The sequence below is a fragment of the Camelus dromedarius genome, chromosome 16 (assembly GCF_036321535.1).
Source record: "Camelus dromedarius isolate mCamDro1 chromosome 16, mCamDro1.pat, whole genome shotgun sequence".
Lineage (NCBI taxonomy): Eukaryota > Metazoa > Chordata > Mammalia > Artiodactyla > Camelidae > Camelus > Camelus dromedarius.
The window spans coordinates 46,601,390-46,619,082 of record NC_087451.1 but is presented as its reverse complement, the minus strand read 5'-3'; the positions used below and the strand labels follow the sequence as shown (position 1 = coordinate 46,619,082).

At 45.2% G+C, this 17,693-nt stretch overlaps 1 protein-coding gene across 1 annotated transcript in view; it reads left to right on the top strand.

The window, feature by feature from the left end:
- Positions 1-1,075: 1,075 nt before the first annotated feature.
- Positions 1,076-17,693, top strand: part of ABR (ABR activator of RhoGEF and GTPase) — a 172,687-nt gene continuing 156,069 nt past the window's right edge. Inside the window, exon 1 of the mRNA XM_010978926.3 lies at positions 1,076-2,405. Coding sequence (XP_010977228.3) covers positions 1,364-2,405 — 1,042 coding nt within the window. The 5' untranslated portion in view covers positions 1,076-1,363. The remainder of the gene's footprint in view (positions 2,406-17,693) is intronic.

The following is a 17,693-nucleotide window of genomic DNA, read 5'->3' as shown; positions in this document are numbered from 1 at the left end:
GTATCAATTTCCTTAACCTTAAAATGAAGAAAATGTGAATCACCGACAAGGTCCCCGCCCTGTGGCAAGCATGAGACAGTTTATCAGGCCCTCTCTGCAGACAGTGGGATCTCACCAGCCAAGACCCTGGAAAAGCGGTGCAGCCAGTGTGGAGGATAGGCGAGGCGGGAGCCCGCATCCGCCCCATAGCGAGTGCCAGCCCAGGCGCGGGTTCCTTTCTTTTCCTCCCCAGGGGAAGTGTTGAGGCCACAAAGAGGAAGTGGAGTGGAGGGTCCTCTTACACGCCCAGGTGTCTAAGACCCCTACAGTAATGGTTTGATTCAGCCACACGGAGTCACACTGGAGAACCCTCAGCTTTTAAGTCACAGGGGCCTCGGACTGTCACTCTTGCCTATTTCTCCCCCGAAAAACTCTAGTGAACATGGAGAGACAGCTTTAAAGGGTCTCAAAAACCAAAACAAAACAAAACCAAAAAACAAACAAAACAAAACCAAAAACAAACCAAAAAACCCCAGTTATATCCCCAGCTATGGAATAAACAGCTCTGTGATTTTGGACAAGTCAGTTCAAGACGCTCAATAAATCCTGGCTCAGGACAACCCCGCCGGTCAGCAGACGGCTGCCTTCGACACCTGTCTTAGCCGCTGCGCCACATCGCCTTTCCTCCACCTTCTCCTTCTCGGTCCCAGGCACCGCCCTGACCCTGGACAGGCGAGGCTGCGGAGGGCCGGCCGGCGGGCGGGAGCTTGGCTGCGGCCCAGGGCGCCCCCGCGCGCTCTCTTCCCGCGGCTCCCGCCTCCCTGGCCGCGCGCCCCCGCGCTGGTGTGCAGGGAGCCCGCGCGCACAGCGCTGGCGGCGGCGAGAGCCGCGCAGCCCGACTGGCCAGGAAGGTGCGAGCCGGCCTACGGCGGCCAGTTTCGAGCGTGGTCGGCGCCTCCGGGGTGGGTGGCACCGCAGGCCCGCCCCGCGGGGCCCTCTCGCAGCCCAGCCCATGCAGCCCCGAGGCGCCCGCGAGGCTCCGCCCCCGCCGCTGCTGTCCTGAAGCCAGAGCTCCCGGGGAGTCCTGGCCGGTGCGGGGGCTGCAGACCGCCGGCTGCGCGCGTCCTGGTTGGGCGGGCCCAGGGCCCCCAGGCGCCTGCCTCCGCCGAGTGCCGCTGACGTCAGAGAGGCGAAACCCAGAAGAAGAAGAAGAAGAAGAAAAAAGACACGAGGGCGGAAGGGGAAAAACTTTATTTTTTCTCATATTATCTTCTGGGGCTGAAGTGAAGGGCAGGAGACTGCGCAGCGCAGAGAGAGCCGGGCGCGACCCCAGCCCGCTGCGCGCGGAGGAGCTGGGCCGCGGAGGCCCGAAGGGGCGCCCGGTATGTGGGATCCCCAGGACTTTGAACGCCACTGGCAGGCCGAGTTCCCTGGGGAGGAGGCGCCAGTCATGCATCTGGATTCGGTGCTGGACATGGAGCGCGAGCTGGAGCGCAGCAAACTCAAACTGAAGTACCTGCAACAGGTGCTGGCTGAGGAGAAGTTCAAAGTCGTCTACCTGCAGGCGGCCCTGGAGAAGCGAGACCTCGCCTGCCGGCGCCTGGAGGAGGGAGACGGCGACAGCGGGGGGGTCTCGGCCGAGGAGCCGGCGCCGGCGGGACCAGAGCAGGCGCCACCGCCGCGCAAGAAGGAGGGTGCATCAGGCGTCAGCGGAGGACCCCCCGGGCCTTCGCTCCCCGACCCGGAGGTGGCCGCGAAGGCCAAGAATCCCTCCTACGTGTGTCTGGACCTTCCCACCTGGCCCGGGGCGGCGGGGGCAGGGGGCGCGGTGCGCAGCTTGACCGCCGCCATTCACCAACAGATGCTGCAGTCTCGCCTCCTCTTCAGGGCCCAGGAGGGCTGCGCGCCCCCCGGCCACGATGGCACAGTTCCCAGCGCCCCGGGAGAGGAGCGGTCCTCCGGGAGCCGCTCGGGGCGGGGCTCGGAGGAGGGCGAGCCGGACGCCTCTGGCGCTGACGATGGGGGCGACAGCAGTGACCACGACTTCGAGATGGTGGATTTGAACGAGAAATTCGTCCTCGGCCAGTTGCTCATGGCCCCCTGCCTGCCCGAGACCTGCGATGAGGCCGAAAAGCCGGCGCGGGCGTGCAGCTCCCATCGCTGGATGCACCTGATCCCTGGGAACCGGCGACAGCAGCGCGGGAGCCGCGACCTGGAGCAGCTGGAGGCAGAGGCCAAGGACTTGCGGGGCTCGCCCCCGGCGGCAGATGAGCGCCCCCGGCGTGGCGCTCAGGAGCCCCTCCCCCTGTGGCGGCGCAAGAGGTTCCTGGGGCTGCCTGAGCGAGACTCGCCCAGCCATAGCTCGCCTGAGAGGGGCAGTGACTGCAGCCACAACAGCTCTGACCACGACGACGGCTCCTCTGCAGGTAGGCGTAACCCTCTCTAAATCCCCGCCTCGCCTATCCCGGGAGCTGCTGGTGGCTTCCTGCGCCCCTCCCTGGCACACCTTGTAGGTTCTGTTTAACCTCAGGCGCCTGGGCTGAGAGATAAAATTTACCTGTTTACCTTGAAGGCTCTTGTGGAACTTAAAAAAAAAGAAAAGAAAGAAAAAAGAAAGATGGTGCAAATTGATTTCCGCTTGGGCGAGTTTAAGAAAATAAGCATTGTGAGGATGGGGGGTGGGGCGGTTGAGATGGAATGATGTGCTCCACCAGACCATGGGAGGAAACTGAGGCCTCAGCTTTCTACTCTATTGCAGCATCACAGCCCTCCCCGCCTCCAGCTCATCCTCTTCAGGTCGGTCAGATTTCCTTGCCACATTCTTCTCTGCACAAATTCCAGTGGCTCCCATTTTCCCCAGATTCCTTGATGTGGAAGTCTAAATCTTCCAATTAATTTCCTGAACTTACCTCTCATCTTCTTCAGCTTGTATCTTGTGTGCTGGCCAAAATGAAAGAAACTTTCACTGTGGGGAAGTTTCCTTTCCTGACTGCCCCCTTCCTAGAAGGCGGCACCTGATCTGTCAGCTTCCTAGAAGCCTAGGAGCCTGCGTGGGAAGGGGAGGACTTAGATTCATAGAGTTTTCAAGCTGGCCTAGTGCCCAGAGATCATGTTTAGTGCAGTGTCTTCATTTGATAAAGGAGGAAATTGAAGCTCAGAAAGATTAAGTGCTTGTTGGAGTGAGCTGGGACCTCCACTCGAGCCTCCTGTCATTTGCTGCCTCCCTTCACATCTGCCCCTTCTTCTAAGGACGGGACCTGGTCTTAACCATCTTATGGTGGAATCCCCTTGTGATGGTCAACACGGTGCCTTGTGTATAGTAAGTGCTCAATAAATATTTATTGAATAAATGGATGATTGAACTGAGTGTGTCTCCCAGCCACTCATCTCCCCATAGGTCAGAGGGTGGGAAAGGGGCTAAGGAGGAAAGGACAGATAGGGATGTGTGGTATCCTGTGACTGGCCCTTTGCTGCCCCAGGGTCTGTCAGGGTCTCCTCAGCCATAGGGAAAACATTAATTGTCATCTGACTGGGTGAAGCTGTGACCAGGAACTTAAGAAGCCTTCCTGTTCAGTGTAGGAGGGGAAAAAAAGAAATCACTGATGCTGGGATTGTTCCAAAATCTCCATTATTAGATCTTATCTGAGTGAGTTTGCATTTGAATGAAAAACTGTCCACTTTGCTAAAAGCACATTTGGAAGGGCCATCAAGTCATCTGTTGTGATCAATTACACTTATTCATTAGCAGAGACTGGCTGCTTTTCCCATAGGCAGTGCTTTTGCTGCCCATGCTAGTACCATTTTTATGTGCCCCTTTAACTGAGAGTCTGAAGATTTCACTTTCGTGCCAAGTTCCAAATGCCCTCAGTGGAGGCTACCTAGGTGGCTCAGAGTTGCTTTAGAGCTGGCTCCAGTCCCATCTCCTCCCAGAGCCACATCAATCACCATCAATCACCCTGCCAGGTGTGCCCAATGCACTGGATTTTCCCCAGGAGGTGATTTTTATTCCTGTGTGCTGTCTCTTCTCTCCTTAAGGGCACTCTAGCACATAGAGGGCCTTGATTCAGATTAGGAACTAGCTTTCCCTCTGGCCTAACAATTTACAAAAGGTGCTCCCTCTGGGTGGACCAGTGATAAAAAAGATTTTCCCTCTTCTGCACTGAAGGCACGTCTGGCACTCATGGTATTGGCTAATGGTGCCTGGGCTATTTTTCAGGCTCCATTCCAGGACCCCTCTGCAGGGTAGGGCAGGATTGTGTAGGGAACCCCTGAACACCGGCCTCCCGTCTCCAAAGCTCCCCAGTGAGGAAGTGAATGGAGGTGGACATGCATATGCATACATGCGTGCAACACGTCCATGCACGCCTATACATGTGTACACATGTGCACATAGTCAGATACAAGTGTGCACGTGGCACAATCTAGGAGGAAGAGGCTTCATATATACAGGAGGCACTGGAGTGGCGAGATTTAAGGACAGGAGTTTTCCATTGTGGGTGACAGCCTGCTGAAATCAGCGTAGTGGGGAGTGAAAGCGTCGTGAAACCTTCTCTGGCCACCCTTGGTCTTCCCTGCTTTATTTTTCGCCATAGCAATCACCAAATTATCACCACAGTTGCTACCATTTTGCATGTGGATTTTATTTACTTTCTCTTTCTGGTAAATGCAAGCTCCAAGAGGGCAAGGATTTTTTTTTTTCTCTCTTTCATCCACTGACGTAGCCCCCAAAGCCTACAGCAATGTCTAACACATAGTAGGTGTTCCACAAATATTTTTTGAGTGATTTTTTTTTTTAATGGGTTGCAATATAATAGAAAGCATCAGAATGCATTGCACATGGTGATGGTGCGTAGTTTCTGTTTTAAAACTTTGTTTCAGTTATGTATAACTGTCTGAGTGTATACTGGGTCCTGATGTAGAATGTACTTCTTGCTGTGGATTGGGCCAAAAGATTTGAAAATGCTGATAAAGACCATGGGCTCTGAAGCTGGACTGCTTGCATGACCTTGGGAGAAGTTATTTGAATTTTCTGTGTCTCTGTTTTCTAATCTGTTAAATGGGACTAATAAACACTGCTCACATCAGACCATTGATATGAGGAATAAATGGGATAATATTTCTCAAGGGCTTTGAACAGGCCCTGACATATAGTAAGCACCCACAGTGTTAACTATGACTGTAGGTTTTCTTTGAGTTGATGCTTCAACTTTGTGCCTACTCCTGTTGTAAGCATTTTACATGTATTAACTCATACTCCACAACAGCTTCGTAAGACAGGCACTATTATTATTTCCACTTAACATAAGAGAAGCATGAGGCCCAGAGAGCTTAAATAAGCCCACTTAAGGCCACCCAGCTTATAAGCAGCACTTAGGATTTGAATCCATGCAGTCTAACTCTCAAGTCCAAGCTTTTAAACAGCAAGCTCTTCTGCCTCAAACACCAACACCTACTTCTCAGGGTAGTTATGAAAATTAAGTACAATCAAATATTTAAAGAGTTTAGTTTATTCACACAGTGACCATTAAATGCATACATGTGTTTGTGTATATGTGTGTATGCATTATTATTATTATATTATTATTATTTTATCATTAAAGTCCCCAGCAGACCCCAGTTCATCTGCTGCTGAGGTTAACCAGCAGGGCTCCCACCCGCCCATAGGGCTCCTGGGTGGTCTTAGCCTCACAGGTGAGCAGACCACCTGCTGGATTTTGGATCTCCGCTCCTCAGCTGGGAGCACCTGGGCAGACACAACTGCATGCCCACATGTGGAGGCCCTGGTATTTTCCCTTTCAGATGTTGACATGCTTCTCTGCCATCCCTGCCTTAGAGATTGGGTAACCTGTTCTTCTCAGGGTTTACATATTCCTTCTGTAGCCTGTGGCAAACCCTGTGCCATGCTTGGACCAAAGTGCACTCTTCCAGCAAAAGCCCAAGTCAGGCATCCTTTTGGCTGGCAGCAACTATTCATCTGGTATTCTGATTTTGGATCAGATGACAAAATAAATATCATTAATATTTGAAATTGGTAGCATTTTCTCCTTGCATTAAACTGCTCAGTGGTGGAAAAACAGTCTCTATTTTTGCCAGCCCTTGGAAATCATTCATTCATTCGTGTGTCCATTACACTCAACAAGGATTTACCCGGTCTTACTTTGTGCCAGGTTTGTGTTAAGGGCCAAGACTGCAAAAGTTGGTGACCTGCCCTCGAGGTTCTCACTGGCCCTTTTGCTTCTAGGGTGGAAACTAAAAGTTTTTAGATAAACAACTTTCTAGGAGGTAACTTGTTAAAGCCTGAAATGGGTAAGGACTGTCATTTAGAACCTTAGCGACATTCAAGAGCCTAGAACAGGAAGAGATCTTAGGGTTGGTCTAAGGGTCTTCCTGCCCCTCTTCAGATAGATGAGGACCCAGGAGCCCTAAAAGTAACCTCAGGGTCAGAGGCTCATGACCCTCAAAGCAGTGTCTATGAGCCAGATCTAGGCTCTTTCTTTTATATCTTATGGCATTTTTTTCCCCTGGAATTTTAAGCAAAGGACACTTAAGATATGAGTCCTGTCAAAATCATAGCAACAGGAGCAGCAGACCATCTCATGTAGCCTCATTTAGTGATTGGAAGTTACTCATCCCATTTTATAGGTGAATATGCTGAGGCTAGGAGAAGTGAAGAAATTTACCCAGCATCAGACAGCTTATGGTGAGGAAACCATAAACAAAACAGAAAGACAACCTATGGACTGGGAGGAAATGCTTGCAAACGATGTGACTGACAAGGGCGTAACTTCCAGAATATACAAACAGCTCATACAACTCAATAACAAACAAAAAAGAGGAAAAACTACAACAAAAATAGTCAAAAAATGGGCAGAAGACCTAAGCAGACATTTCTCCAATGAAGACATACAGGTGGCCAACAGGCACATGAAAAGATGCTCAATATTACTAATAATGAGAGACATGCAAATCAAACTGCAGTGAGGTATCTCCTGACACTGGTCAGAATGACCATTTTTAAAAAGTTAACAAACAATAAAAGCTGGAGCGGATGTAGGGAAAAGAAAACCCTCTTACACTGTTGGTGGGAATGTAATTTGGTGCAGCCACTATGGAAAACAGTAGGGAGATTCCTTTAAAAACTAAAAATAGACTTACCATATGATCCAGCAATCCCACTCCTGGGCGTATATCTGGAGGAAACTCTAATCAAAAACATATACGCACCCCCATGTTTATAGCAGCACTATTTACATAGCCAAGACATGGAAGCAGCCTAAATGTCCACTGACTGATGATTGGATAAAGATGTGGTATACATATAAAACTACTCAGCCATAAAAAAGAGTGAAATAATGCCATTTGCAGCAACATGGATGGGCCTAGAGATGATCATACCAACTGAAGTAAGTCAGACAAAGACAAATATCACATTGGTATCACTCACATGTGGAATCTAAAATAAACGAGACAAATGAACTTATTTACAAAACAGAAACAGACTCACAGACATAGAAAACAAACTTATGGTTACTAAAGTGGAAAAGGGGAGAAGGGATAGATTAGGGATTTAGAATTAGCAGATACAAACTACTAGATATAAAATAGATAAACAGCAAGGTCCTACTGCATAGCACAGGGAACTAACTATAGTCAGTATCTTGTAATAACCTATAATGAAAAAATATATATATATGTATGACTGAATCATTATGCTGTACACCAGAAACTAACACAACATTGTAAATCAACTATACTTCAATTAAAAATAATAATAAATGATCATAATTTTAAAAAAAACAGCCTGTGGTGGAGTCGGCACTGGATCTTGGGTCAGGCTTACAAAGCTGACACTCTTTACCTTCCGGTGTGTGTAATGCTATCCTGGGCCAGGTATAGACTTCCAGATTTCTCTGGTTGGGAGGCCCTGCCATCAGATTCTGCCAGGCTGCCGATGGGGACTTTTTATTTTTAATCTTCATGGGAAATGCATTTCCTACTAGGGACTCATGTTACCTGCTTCATTTGTAACCTGATGGTTTTTCTCCCCTTCCTGTTAGTGACTAATGAGGTTTTCGCTCCAGGAAGAATTCCTTGTGTTCAGTGGATGTGACTGAATATCTTAATTCAAAGTATTGAATTTTCAGCCTTAGCTGTGACAGAGTAGTTTTTTTTTCTGTTCCCTGTTGTGGAGAGATATTAAGAAATTATTTGAGACACATGAGCTAGTGGTTGGCTGTGATTCATTTGTAACCAGAGTTGACATGGTGTCTCTGTTTGCTTGGTCCTTTAATGCTTGCCACCTCTCCCGCCCCTCACCCCCACCATCCTAGCACCATCTACTCCCCATGAACACATCACTAGCCCCCCAGAGGGTGTGGGTGAGCCAGTTTAACTGTGTCTTCCTCCTCTACAAGTGGTAAATGCAGCCAAGCCTGGGAACTTTTCTATTCTTCTCATCTGTTTTTCTTCTGGTGAAGAGACTACAAAGCAGTTAGCTCTATATTTGACTCGATCTTTATGTTTTAAAGTTAGGATCTTCATAGCTTTTCCTGGCTTTCAAAGAATGGTACAAACCCTTTCCTCATCTGAAAAATGGGCGTGATTTTACCTCGCCTGCAGTGTTGTGATGCTTACCTTGGATAAGTTACTGACTCTCTAAGGCCCAGTTCCTTGTCTGCCAAATGGGGGTGATAACAGTAGGACCATGTCATAGACTTGTGACGCTTCAGTGAGATCCTGTGTGTACAGTGTGTAGCACATGGGAGGGCACTTGAGTGTTTAATAAATCTTAGATGGTGTTATTGTTACTGTCTTAAGTCCAGGAACTTTCAGTTGGCTGAACCAGGCCATAGCTCATACGTCTCTTCATGTAATGAAGTTCCCTAAGCCTCTTTGTCTGCCTCTTTCTCTTTCTTACTCCCCTCCAGATCCGGAGGTGTTTTGCTTTTTCAGGGGGAAACAAACTTTCTTAGTCCTTTGTGGTTCCTGGTCCTTCTCCATTCAAGCCCTGTCCCCTACCGCCAAACCATCATCTGGCTTCTCCTTATTTCCTACTCTCTACCCACTTGGTTTCAGCCAGTGCTTATTCCTGCCCGTGTCTTTTCCTGTGCTCTTTCTGGCATTTGAGATGCCCTCCTTCCTTCACTTCCTCAGTTGCAAAGCCAGTCCTTCCTTTAAGGCCTGGCTTTTTGGTGGAACCTTGTATTGGTTAAGATATGGGTTTGCTGCATTCAACAAAACCCCCAAAAGCAAGATAGAGGGTTATTTATCGCTCATGTAAAAGAATTCTAGAGATAAGCAATCCAGGGAGAGTATGATGGTCATCAGGATTTAGGCTTCTTTTTGCTTTTTTGTCTCAAGGTTGCCTCCCAGTCCAAAATAGCTGCTGGAAATCCAGCCATCACATTCATGTTTCAGACAGGAATTAGAAGAAAGGGAGAAAGGACATAAGAGTGAGTAGCAGCTGTTGATCTGCCTTTTAAGGCACTTTCCTAGAAGCCTCTCTTGACAATTTCTATTTAGAGCTCATTAGCTATCTCTGACTACAAGGGAAGCTGGGAAATGTAGTATTTTATCTGGGCATATGGCCACCTCAAATAAAATAGGGGCTCTGTTACAAGGAAAAATGGAGGAATTGATATGGAGTAGGCAACTAGCAGCCTCTGGCACAAGCCTTTCCCAACTACTCCAACCCATCTTGTGGTTCTTAGAGTGAGCCCCACACTCGCACAATTGTCTTGTTATTGTGTCATCTATTAATTCATTGATCTAATAAACAAATAGCAACTGAACCACTGCTCTGTGCAAGGCACGCCTTTTACATGTTTACTGTGAAGTGTTGCTCTCAAACTAAGAGGTCAGCTGGCTCCTTAAGAGTAGGGATCATGGCTTATGCTTCTCTTTCTCCCTCACAACAATACCTTTCATGAGGCTGGGCACATGGCAGTTACTTGATAAGTACCTTGTTGATTTTCTAATAGTCACAGATGAGAAGCTCAGTGACCACTGACATTCCCTGACTTGGCATCGTGCCAGACAATTCTGGTTGTATAAGGTTTGCCTTTGGTTCATTCTGGTTTTGAGGAACCATAGTGAGGGGAGTGGGGTCTGGGTCATCTCTAAACATCAGGGCTGTGTTGAAGCCACACTGGCTTGTGCAGGTGTTATGGTCAATTTGGCTATTTTGGAACTTGGATTCTGTTTGGATACTAAACTAGAATCATAAGCGGAAATGTCTGTGCCCGCCTGACTTTACCATCCGCTCTGTCTGTGTAGCTGTTTTTTACACCATGTGAATCTCTCTTGTTATTCAAGCTGCAGAGTCAATCCGCAGTCTTTCTGCAGTGAGCGTCAGCTTCAGTTGGTGTTCCTGTCTCCGCATTTGATCCCTGCTCTTGTCTGCCTGAGACAAGACTGTCTGAAGGGAGCTTGCCTAGAGCTTATGTCATATCTTGCGGCTGCTGAGAAAATGATTGTTTTAAAATTTTTACTGATACTTGAAAGAAAGGATCTAGAAGATATTTCACTTCTACTACCTGAAGGCACCATGATGTGTGCTTAACCTACATGACCACACTTAATATTCAGAACAATCTACTGTTCTGTTCTTGCTGTAAAGTATGACCATTCTTATTTTGCAGGTGAGAAAACTGAGGCTCTGACCAGTTAACAAGCCCAAGTTCACTTAGAGCTAAGTGATGGGATTATTAACCCCTCGATTAAAAAATTAATTCATTAATTAATTTTATCAAGGATAATTCACATACTATAAAATTCATCTGTTTAAAGTGTACAGTTGTGGGGGGGAGGGTATAGCTCAGTGGTAGAGTGCATGCCTAGCATGCAGGAGGCCCAGTACCTCCATTAAAAAGATAAAAAAAAAAAAGTGTGCAGTCATGGTTTTTAGTATATTCACAGAGTTGTGCAACCATCATCCCTTTTTAATTCCAGACCATTTTCATCAGGTCAAGTGGGACTGTTTTGAGTCTAGGCTTCTCCTAAGACTGTGCCATTTCCTTTTCTAATTTGCCCCAACACAGTGATTTAAAATAACCAGACTAGATATGGGAGAACATCAGGGCTTGTTTGGGTGAGATATGTACATAAAAGGACCATCGCCTCTTAAGTCACTTTCTTCCCATCACCACAGCAGTCCTGGTGCCGCTTTGACTTGCTGCATAATGAGGCTGACCTTAATTCCTCTGGGCCCCATCCTACCCTGTTTGTGTTTCCTGGACTTGGGGCAGGGGACAGAATATCTCAAACCTGAGGTTCCACAAACACCCCTCATTCCTGCCCTGGGGTTGTGATTGACATTGTGAGAAGCACCTTATTCTGACCTATGTCTTATTTGCCTCTGTAGCCCCAGCATGTCAGAGTGCTCGGCATATAGGAAGTATTCAATATATGTTCATGAATATCTAGAGGTTCATTCCATTCCCTCTAATCTAAAAGACTGCCATAACTCATTGTTCTGCCTTTAGCCTTTCTCCTCCAGCCCCAGTTATCTTCCACATAAAAGAGTGATTGCTCTAGCCCCTAAATCTAATGAGATCAGATTGACAGCATCATGCTAGCTGTCCCTTTAAAAGGCTTTCCCCCAATTCCTACCTAGCAACTGCTGCTTTCATGCTATTGGCCAATGTTGGGTCACATGGCCATTAGCAGCAGGAAGGGCTGACAAATCAGAAATTTTCACTCTTTAGCATCTATAGTAAAGAGTGTTAAGAGAGAAGGGGACTGTGAGTGGTTTTGGAAAACCAGCTCAGTGTTGGCCCACAATCCTTCCCTGAACTTGCACATTCACTCATATGAGCAATTATGAAATGATTTAAAATGGTTTGCCACTCTCTTCCTCCCACTGGATTTGGTATATTAGAAGAGGATCATTTCTTTTAATTCTAGTATTACTGCCCCAACACGATGTTGACATAGTGTGTATATTGAACAATAGAAGAATGATTGTACATTTTCAAGTAAGAATTTTGTGGGACTTGGAATACCTTGGCAGACTATTGGGGGTTTTAAGCATTTAAAACCTTTTTCATTTCTTCTTCCTCTTCTTTACCTTTATCTTCATCTCTTCCTCCCCCTTCTCCTCTTTTTTTTTTTTTTTGGACCAGTAGGACAAATTGATAAGACATATTCTAGAGCTGTGATTCTCAAGGTCTATGGTGGATTTTTCTTCAATTTTCCATTTTCAACCTCACATGCTCAAAGGAGATTTTGACGTGTACCCTTCTGACTTACTACCACATCCACTTGCCCACCAGCTGAGAATTTGCCATTTTGCAACCTTCTACCTGATAGGCATATGTTGTTTCCTGAAGGTGGTCAATGCAGAAAAAGGCTGATACTTCAAACCTGCCCAACTAGGCCCTCCGCAGCTAATGAAGACCAGTGCTAGTCATTAGGACCATGAACTAAATATTTTGGTTCCCCTTTGCTCTCCAGGAACATGGTAGGTAAGATTACATTCCTGGTTCCCTTGAAATTGAGTAGGGCTATTTGCCTAGTTCTAACCAATGAATTTGAGTGGACATGATGTATGCAGCTTCCAGACTGGAGCATTTAATGCTGGTATGAGACCCTTCAGAGCACTCTTTCCCCTTAGCTACTGCAATATACAATGTTCCAATTGATGGCAATTCCGTCAGCCTGGGTCCTAGAAGGGAGGGCAATACAGAGCAGAGCTACTACTCAACCCTTAATGGATATATCCTAGAGTGAGAAATAAACCATTGTTACTTTAAGCCACTGAAATATTTCGTGCTGATTTTTCCTGCTGTATTGCATCATTTATCTTGACTGATAAAAACACTTGAGTTATATTCATACAGAAGAATAGCTCTCTGAGCCTCCGAAATCAAAGTATTTTCCTTGAAACCTCTAGGACCCAAGCTGAAGAAGGATGTATGAGAGAGTGGGTCTCAAAAATGTGGAAAACAATGTCAGAAATGGCTGAATTGTTTCACTATTGTTTCATTCAGTGATTTGCTAGGATTTGTAAGACTCAGTAGCCGGTTATACTTATGGCTAGGATTTTTTTCCAGAGGAGACACAGCAAAAGCAGCAATAAACATATATGTATCAACAGACTCCAGAGAGATTCAAAACAGGCTCTGGATGTCCTCCCTTGTCTTACACCATGTTGGATTTCTCTCTCTCTCTCTCGTAGCAAACTGCAAAGACATATGTGGAATATCTTCCCCCAGGGAAGTCTGTTTCAATCTCAAGGTTTGAGGCTTTTTTTTTATCCTTCAAGAATAGATTATATCTATTATATGCAAATTAGTTTATTTGATTGCCAGAATAAAATGCACTTTAGGATAATATTTTATCCTGATATTTACTCAAACAACCTAACTTTATACCTAAAGGAACCAGGAAAAGAAGAACAAAGCCCAAAGTTAGTCGAAGAAAAGAAATAATAAATATCAGAGCAAAAATAAATCAAATAGAGAATTTAAAAAATAGAAAAGATCAATGAAACTAAGAGCTGATTCTTTGAAGAGATAAACAAAACTGATAAACCTTCAGCCTGACTCATCAAGGGAGAAAGAGAGGACTCAAAGAAATCAGAAAAGAAAAAGGAGAAGTTACAGTTAACACCACAGAAAGACAAAAGATATGAGAGATTACTGTAAATAGTTACGCACCAATAAAATGGAAAACCTAGATGAAATGGATACATTTCTAGAAATGTACAATCTCCCAAGACTGAATCAGGAAAAAATACAAAATATGAACAGACCATTACCAGTAATGAAATTCAATCAGTAATTTAAAAAAAACCAAAAACTACCAACAAATAAAAGTCCAGAACCAGAAGCCTTCAAAGGTAAATTCTACCAAACATTTAAAGAAGAATTAATACCTGCCCTTCTCAAACTATTTAGAAAAATTAAAGAGGAAGGAACACTTCTGAGCTCATTCATACCAAACCAAGCAAAGACACCACAAGAAAAAGAAAACCACAGCCAGTATCACTGATGAACATAGATGTAAAAATCCTCAACAAAATATTAGCAACCTGAATTCAACAGTACATGAAAAGGATCATACACCCTGATCAAATGGGATTTATCCCAGGGCTACAAGGATGACTTAACACCTGCAAATCAGTCAATATGATACACCATGTTAGCAAATTAAAAAATAAAAATTACATGATCATCTCAATAGATGCAGAAAAAGCTTTTGACAGAATTCAACATTCATTTATGGTAACAGCTCTCAATATAGTTGATATAGAAGGAACATACCTCAACATAATGAAGGCCATATATGGTAGACCTAGAGCCAGCATCCTACTTAACACTGAAAAGCTGAAATCATTTCCTCTGAGATCAGGAACAAGACAATGATGCCCGTTCTTGTCACTTTTACTCAACATGGTATTGGAAGTCCTAACCACAGCAATCAGACAAGAAAATAAATAAAAGGAATCCAAGTTGGAAAAGAAGAAGTAAAACTATCACTTTTGCAGATGACATGATACTATATGTTGAAAATCCTAATGATGCCACCAAAAAAACTATTAGAACTAATAAAAGGTTTGAGACTTTTATGGGAGGCTGGTCATATAGGCATATATTGCTAAATAATCAGCCATAGCAACCAAATATAAGAACCCCCCTCAGTGAAACCAGATATATGTTACCAATCTTGATATTCCTGCATTGCTGACAGCCCATTAGAGCATGGTCCATTGCTCCAGATGCAAAATCATGAAATCATTAACATAATGAAAAGAATACTAGAATTTAAAACCCATGGGAACCTATTTTGTCTATATCATTGATCAAGTAGTATATTAACTTTATTTGTGACAATTGAACACCTAAATATCTGATTGTCCAAATCTCTGAGAAATGTGATTTCCTCGGGGATTTTGCACATTTGAAATGAGTGTGACACTCAGAAAAGTTCCAGAAGTGCAGTGCAATTTTCCAAGGTCTTCATTAATTAGATCTGGGGACTTCCTCACAGCCTACTCACCAATTACACCATTATTTCAAATCATAAAGAACAGACTTGTAAACAAAAGTTTGAAACTATCAATCTATGAGTTGGGGATGCCTGACTATAATGATATGGTTTTGCCATGCCAAGTATTTATTAGAAGTATATGTTACACATGGACTTTAATCAGTACAGTCCAATGAGACTAAGTATTACTATTCTTATTCTTTAGTAATAATGAGTCTAGAAAAATTGAGTCACTTGTCCAAGTCACACAGCTAATAAAGAACAAGATTAGGATTGGAGCTCAGCTCTTCCTGGGACCAAAGTTACCCTACTCCATTGCACCACTAATTCTTAATCTCTCCAGGCTCCAGCTCCTCATCTCTAAAACAAGGTATTGGACTGGATGATGTTCCAGGCCTGATTTTATGAACCCCAGTAAGTTAGATGAGCTAGGACTCTGTACCAAATAATGGTTAAGAGCTTGGCTTTGAATCAGAGGAACCTGGGTTTGGTTCTAGGCTGTAAGCTGCTTGTCATTCTGTGCCCTTGATCAAATTACTTCACCTCTCTATAAACCTATTTTCTTTTCTGTACAATGGAGATGATTATATTTCACCTGATGTTGTAAAGATTAAATGAAATAATGTCTAGAAAATATATAGCACAGGGTTTGGCATACAGTAAGCTCTGTGTAAATGCCAACAGCCCCTGGTAGGGTGATTGAGAGCATGCTGTGTACAAAGCACACATGTTAGGACTGTCACGTTGCTTGGGTTTGAATCCCAGCTCTGCCACTTGATTGCCATGTGACCTTGAGCTAACTTAAATTTTTTTGTGCCTCAGTTTCCTTGCCTATAGATTGAGGGTGATAATAATATGATATCCATACCTAATCAAGTCGGTGTGAAGATGAACTAGTTCAATATATAAAGCACTTAGCACCTGAAACATAGTAAACAGTGTATGTTGGCTAATTTTATTACTATTGTCACAGACATTACTGGTGTGGCCATGTGCATGGAAATAGACAATAAGGGTGAAAAATGGTATCTTGTTCATCTTGTTGCCTAGTCATATCCTTAATTGAAACCCGAGGCTTCTGGAAATCCTGCAGTTTGAATAATCCAAGAGCCGGAGCAGTGGAGCATCCAATTACGGATGCCTCACAGCTGCAGCCCAGGGAAGAAGGTGAGACCTCAGCACTGTCTCGCTGAGGTTGTTGTCTTATTATAGAGAAAGCCCTGCTTTGTATGCAGCTGCCTGCATTCGGTTTGGCTGCATAATTGTGCCTTTTTGTTTTATTTTAAAGCGTCTTGAGGAATTCAGAGCCCTCTCCCGCTGACAGCAGAGAAAGCCACAGAGTGTCACATCTCTAATGAGCCTCTTGGATGCTCTGATGGCCCCACGGAGGCCGGGAGAGCGCACACAGGCCTGTGCCCACATCCACAGGCTCCCGTTGAGCGCAGGGCACCACGCTGGACTTCACTGTGGGGCTCCCTGTGCACCCCCAGGGACCCCCACGCCTGTCTTCATTGTCTCAGAAGGGCATGGCATTCCTCCTGAATGCTGGGCTTGTTGGTAACCTTTGTGGGCTGGCAGTGAGAAAACAGAAATTAATTATTCATATCAGCAGGCCTGAAGGAGCTGTTGTTTGCAGAGTTGACTCCTTTTCTGGCTCCCAGACCCAGAATTCCCCAGGGCCTTGGGACAAGCAGAAGACAGCACGGTCCTTGGAGACAGCAGGTCTGAAAGCGGGGATGGCAAGTGGCCAGCCCTGGGCTACAAACAGTCTGCTGGTGCACTTTGTTTGGGCTGCAGTGGGTTAAAACAAAATTGAAGCAATTTTAAAATGGGAGATTTTTGCATAAAATCTGGGTGTCTGGCTTTTCTTGAAAGATGGGTAGGTCTACAGTACATACGGAAATCACCAGTAGTGTTGAATAGCTGACCCCTTCAGGTTAGACATGATTTTGCTGATCGCTTCAGCCTCACCTGGCCCCTTCATCCACTTAGATGATGAGAAGTGTGTGTATCGTGGAGTGAGCAGAGCACGACTCTGGAGCTAGGCTGCCTGGCCTTGCACCCTGCCTCTGCCACTCACCAGTTGTGTGACCTTAGGCAGATTACTTAACCCCTGTGGGCCCCAGTTTCCTCATCTGCAAAACAGGGGTTATAATAGTTTACTTCACAAATCTGGGAGAACTAAGTAAGTTAGAATAAGCGCTTAGAACAGTGCCTGTCACATAGATACTGCCTAGGTGTTCGCATCTGCTAATTTTACACTACATACCTGCCTACTGTTTTAGGCATTTGAGATGATAACCCCTATATTAAAGAGTTTTCCATCGAAGGAAAAAATGTGGTTTTTTTCCCCAGGGTGCCTTTTAACTCACTAATAAGTCTTTACTCCCTCCTCCAGCCCTTAATCTCAGCACATTGGAATGTAACAAAATAGTGCTATTCACTGCAATAAGCCAACTCCAACGTATCAGTGGCTAAGCAGGCTAGGTTTCTTCTGGTTCACAGGATAGTAAATGTAAGTGTTCCTGATGCGCAGCTTTGCTTTCCACAGTTGTTCAGAATCTAGGCTCCTGCACTCTTGTGGATCTACCCTCCTCTAGGTCCCTGTGGTTCTCAGTTTTCAGAGTGCACTGGGGGAACAAGAGAGTGAAGACACACTTGCTTCTTAACTCTCTTAGCCCAGAACTGATACCCATTTCTTCCATTCATAGTCCATCGGCAGC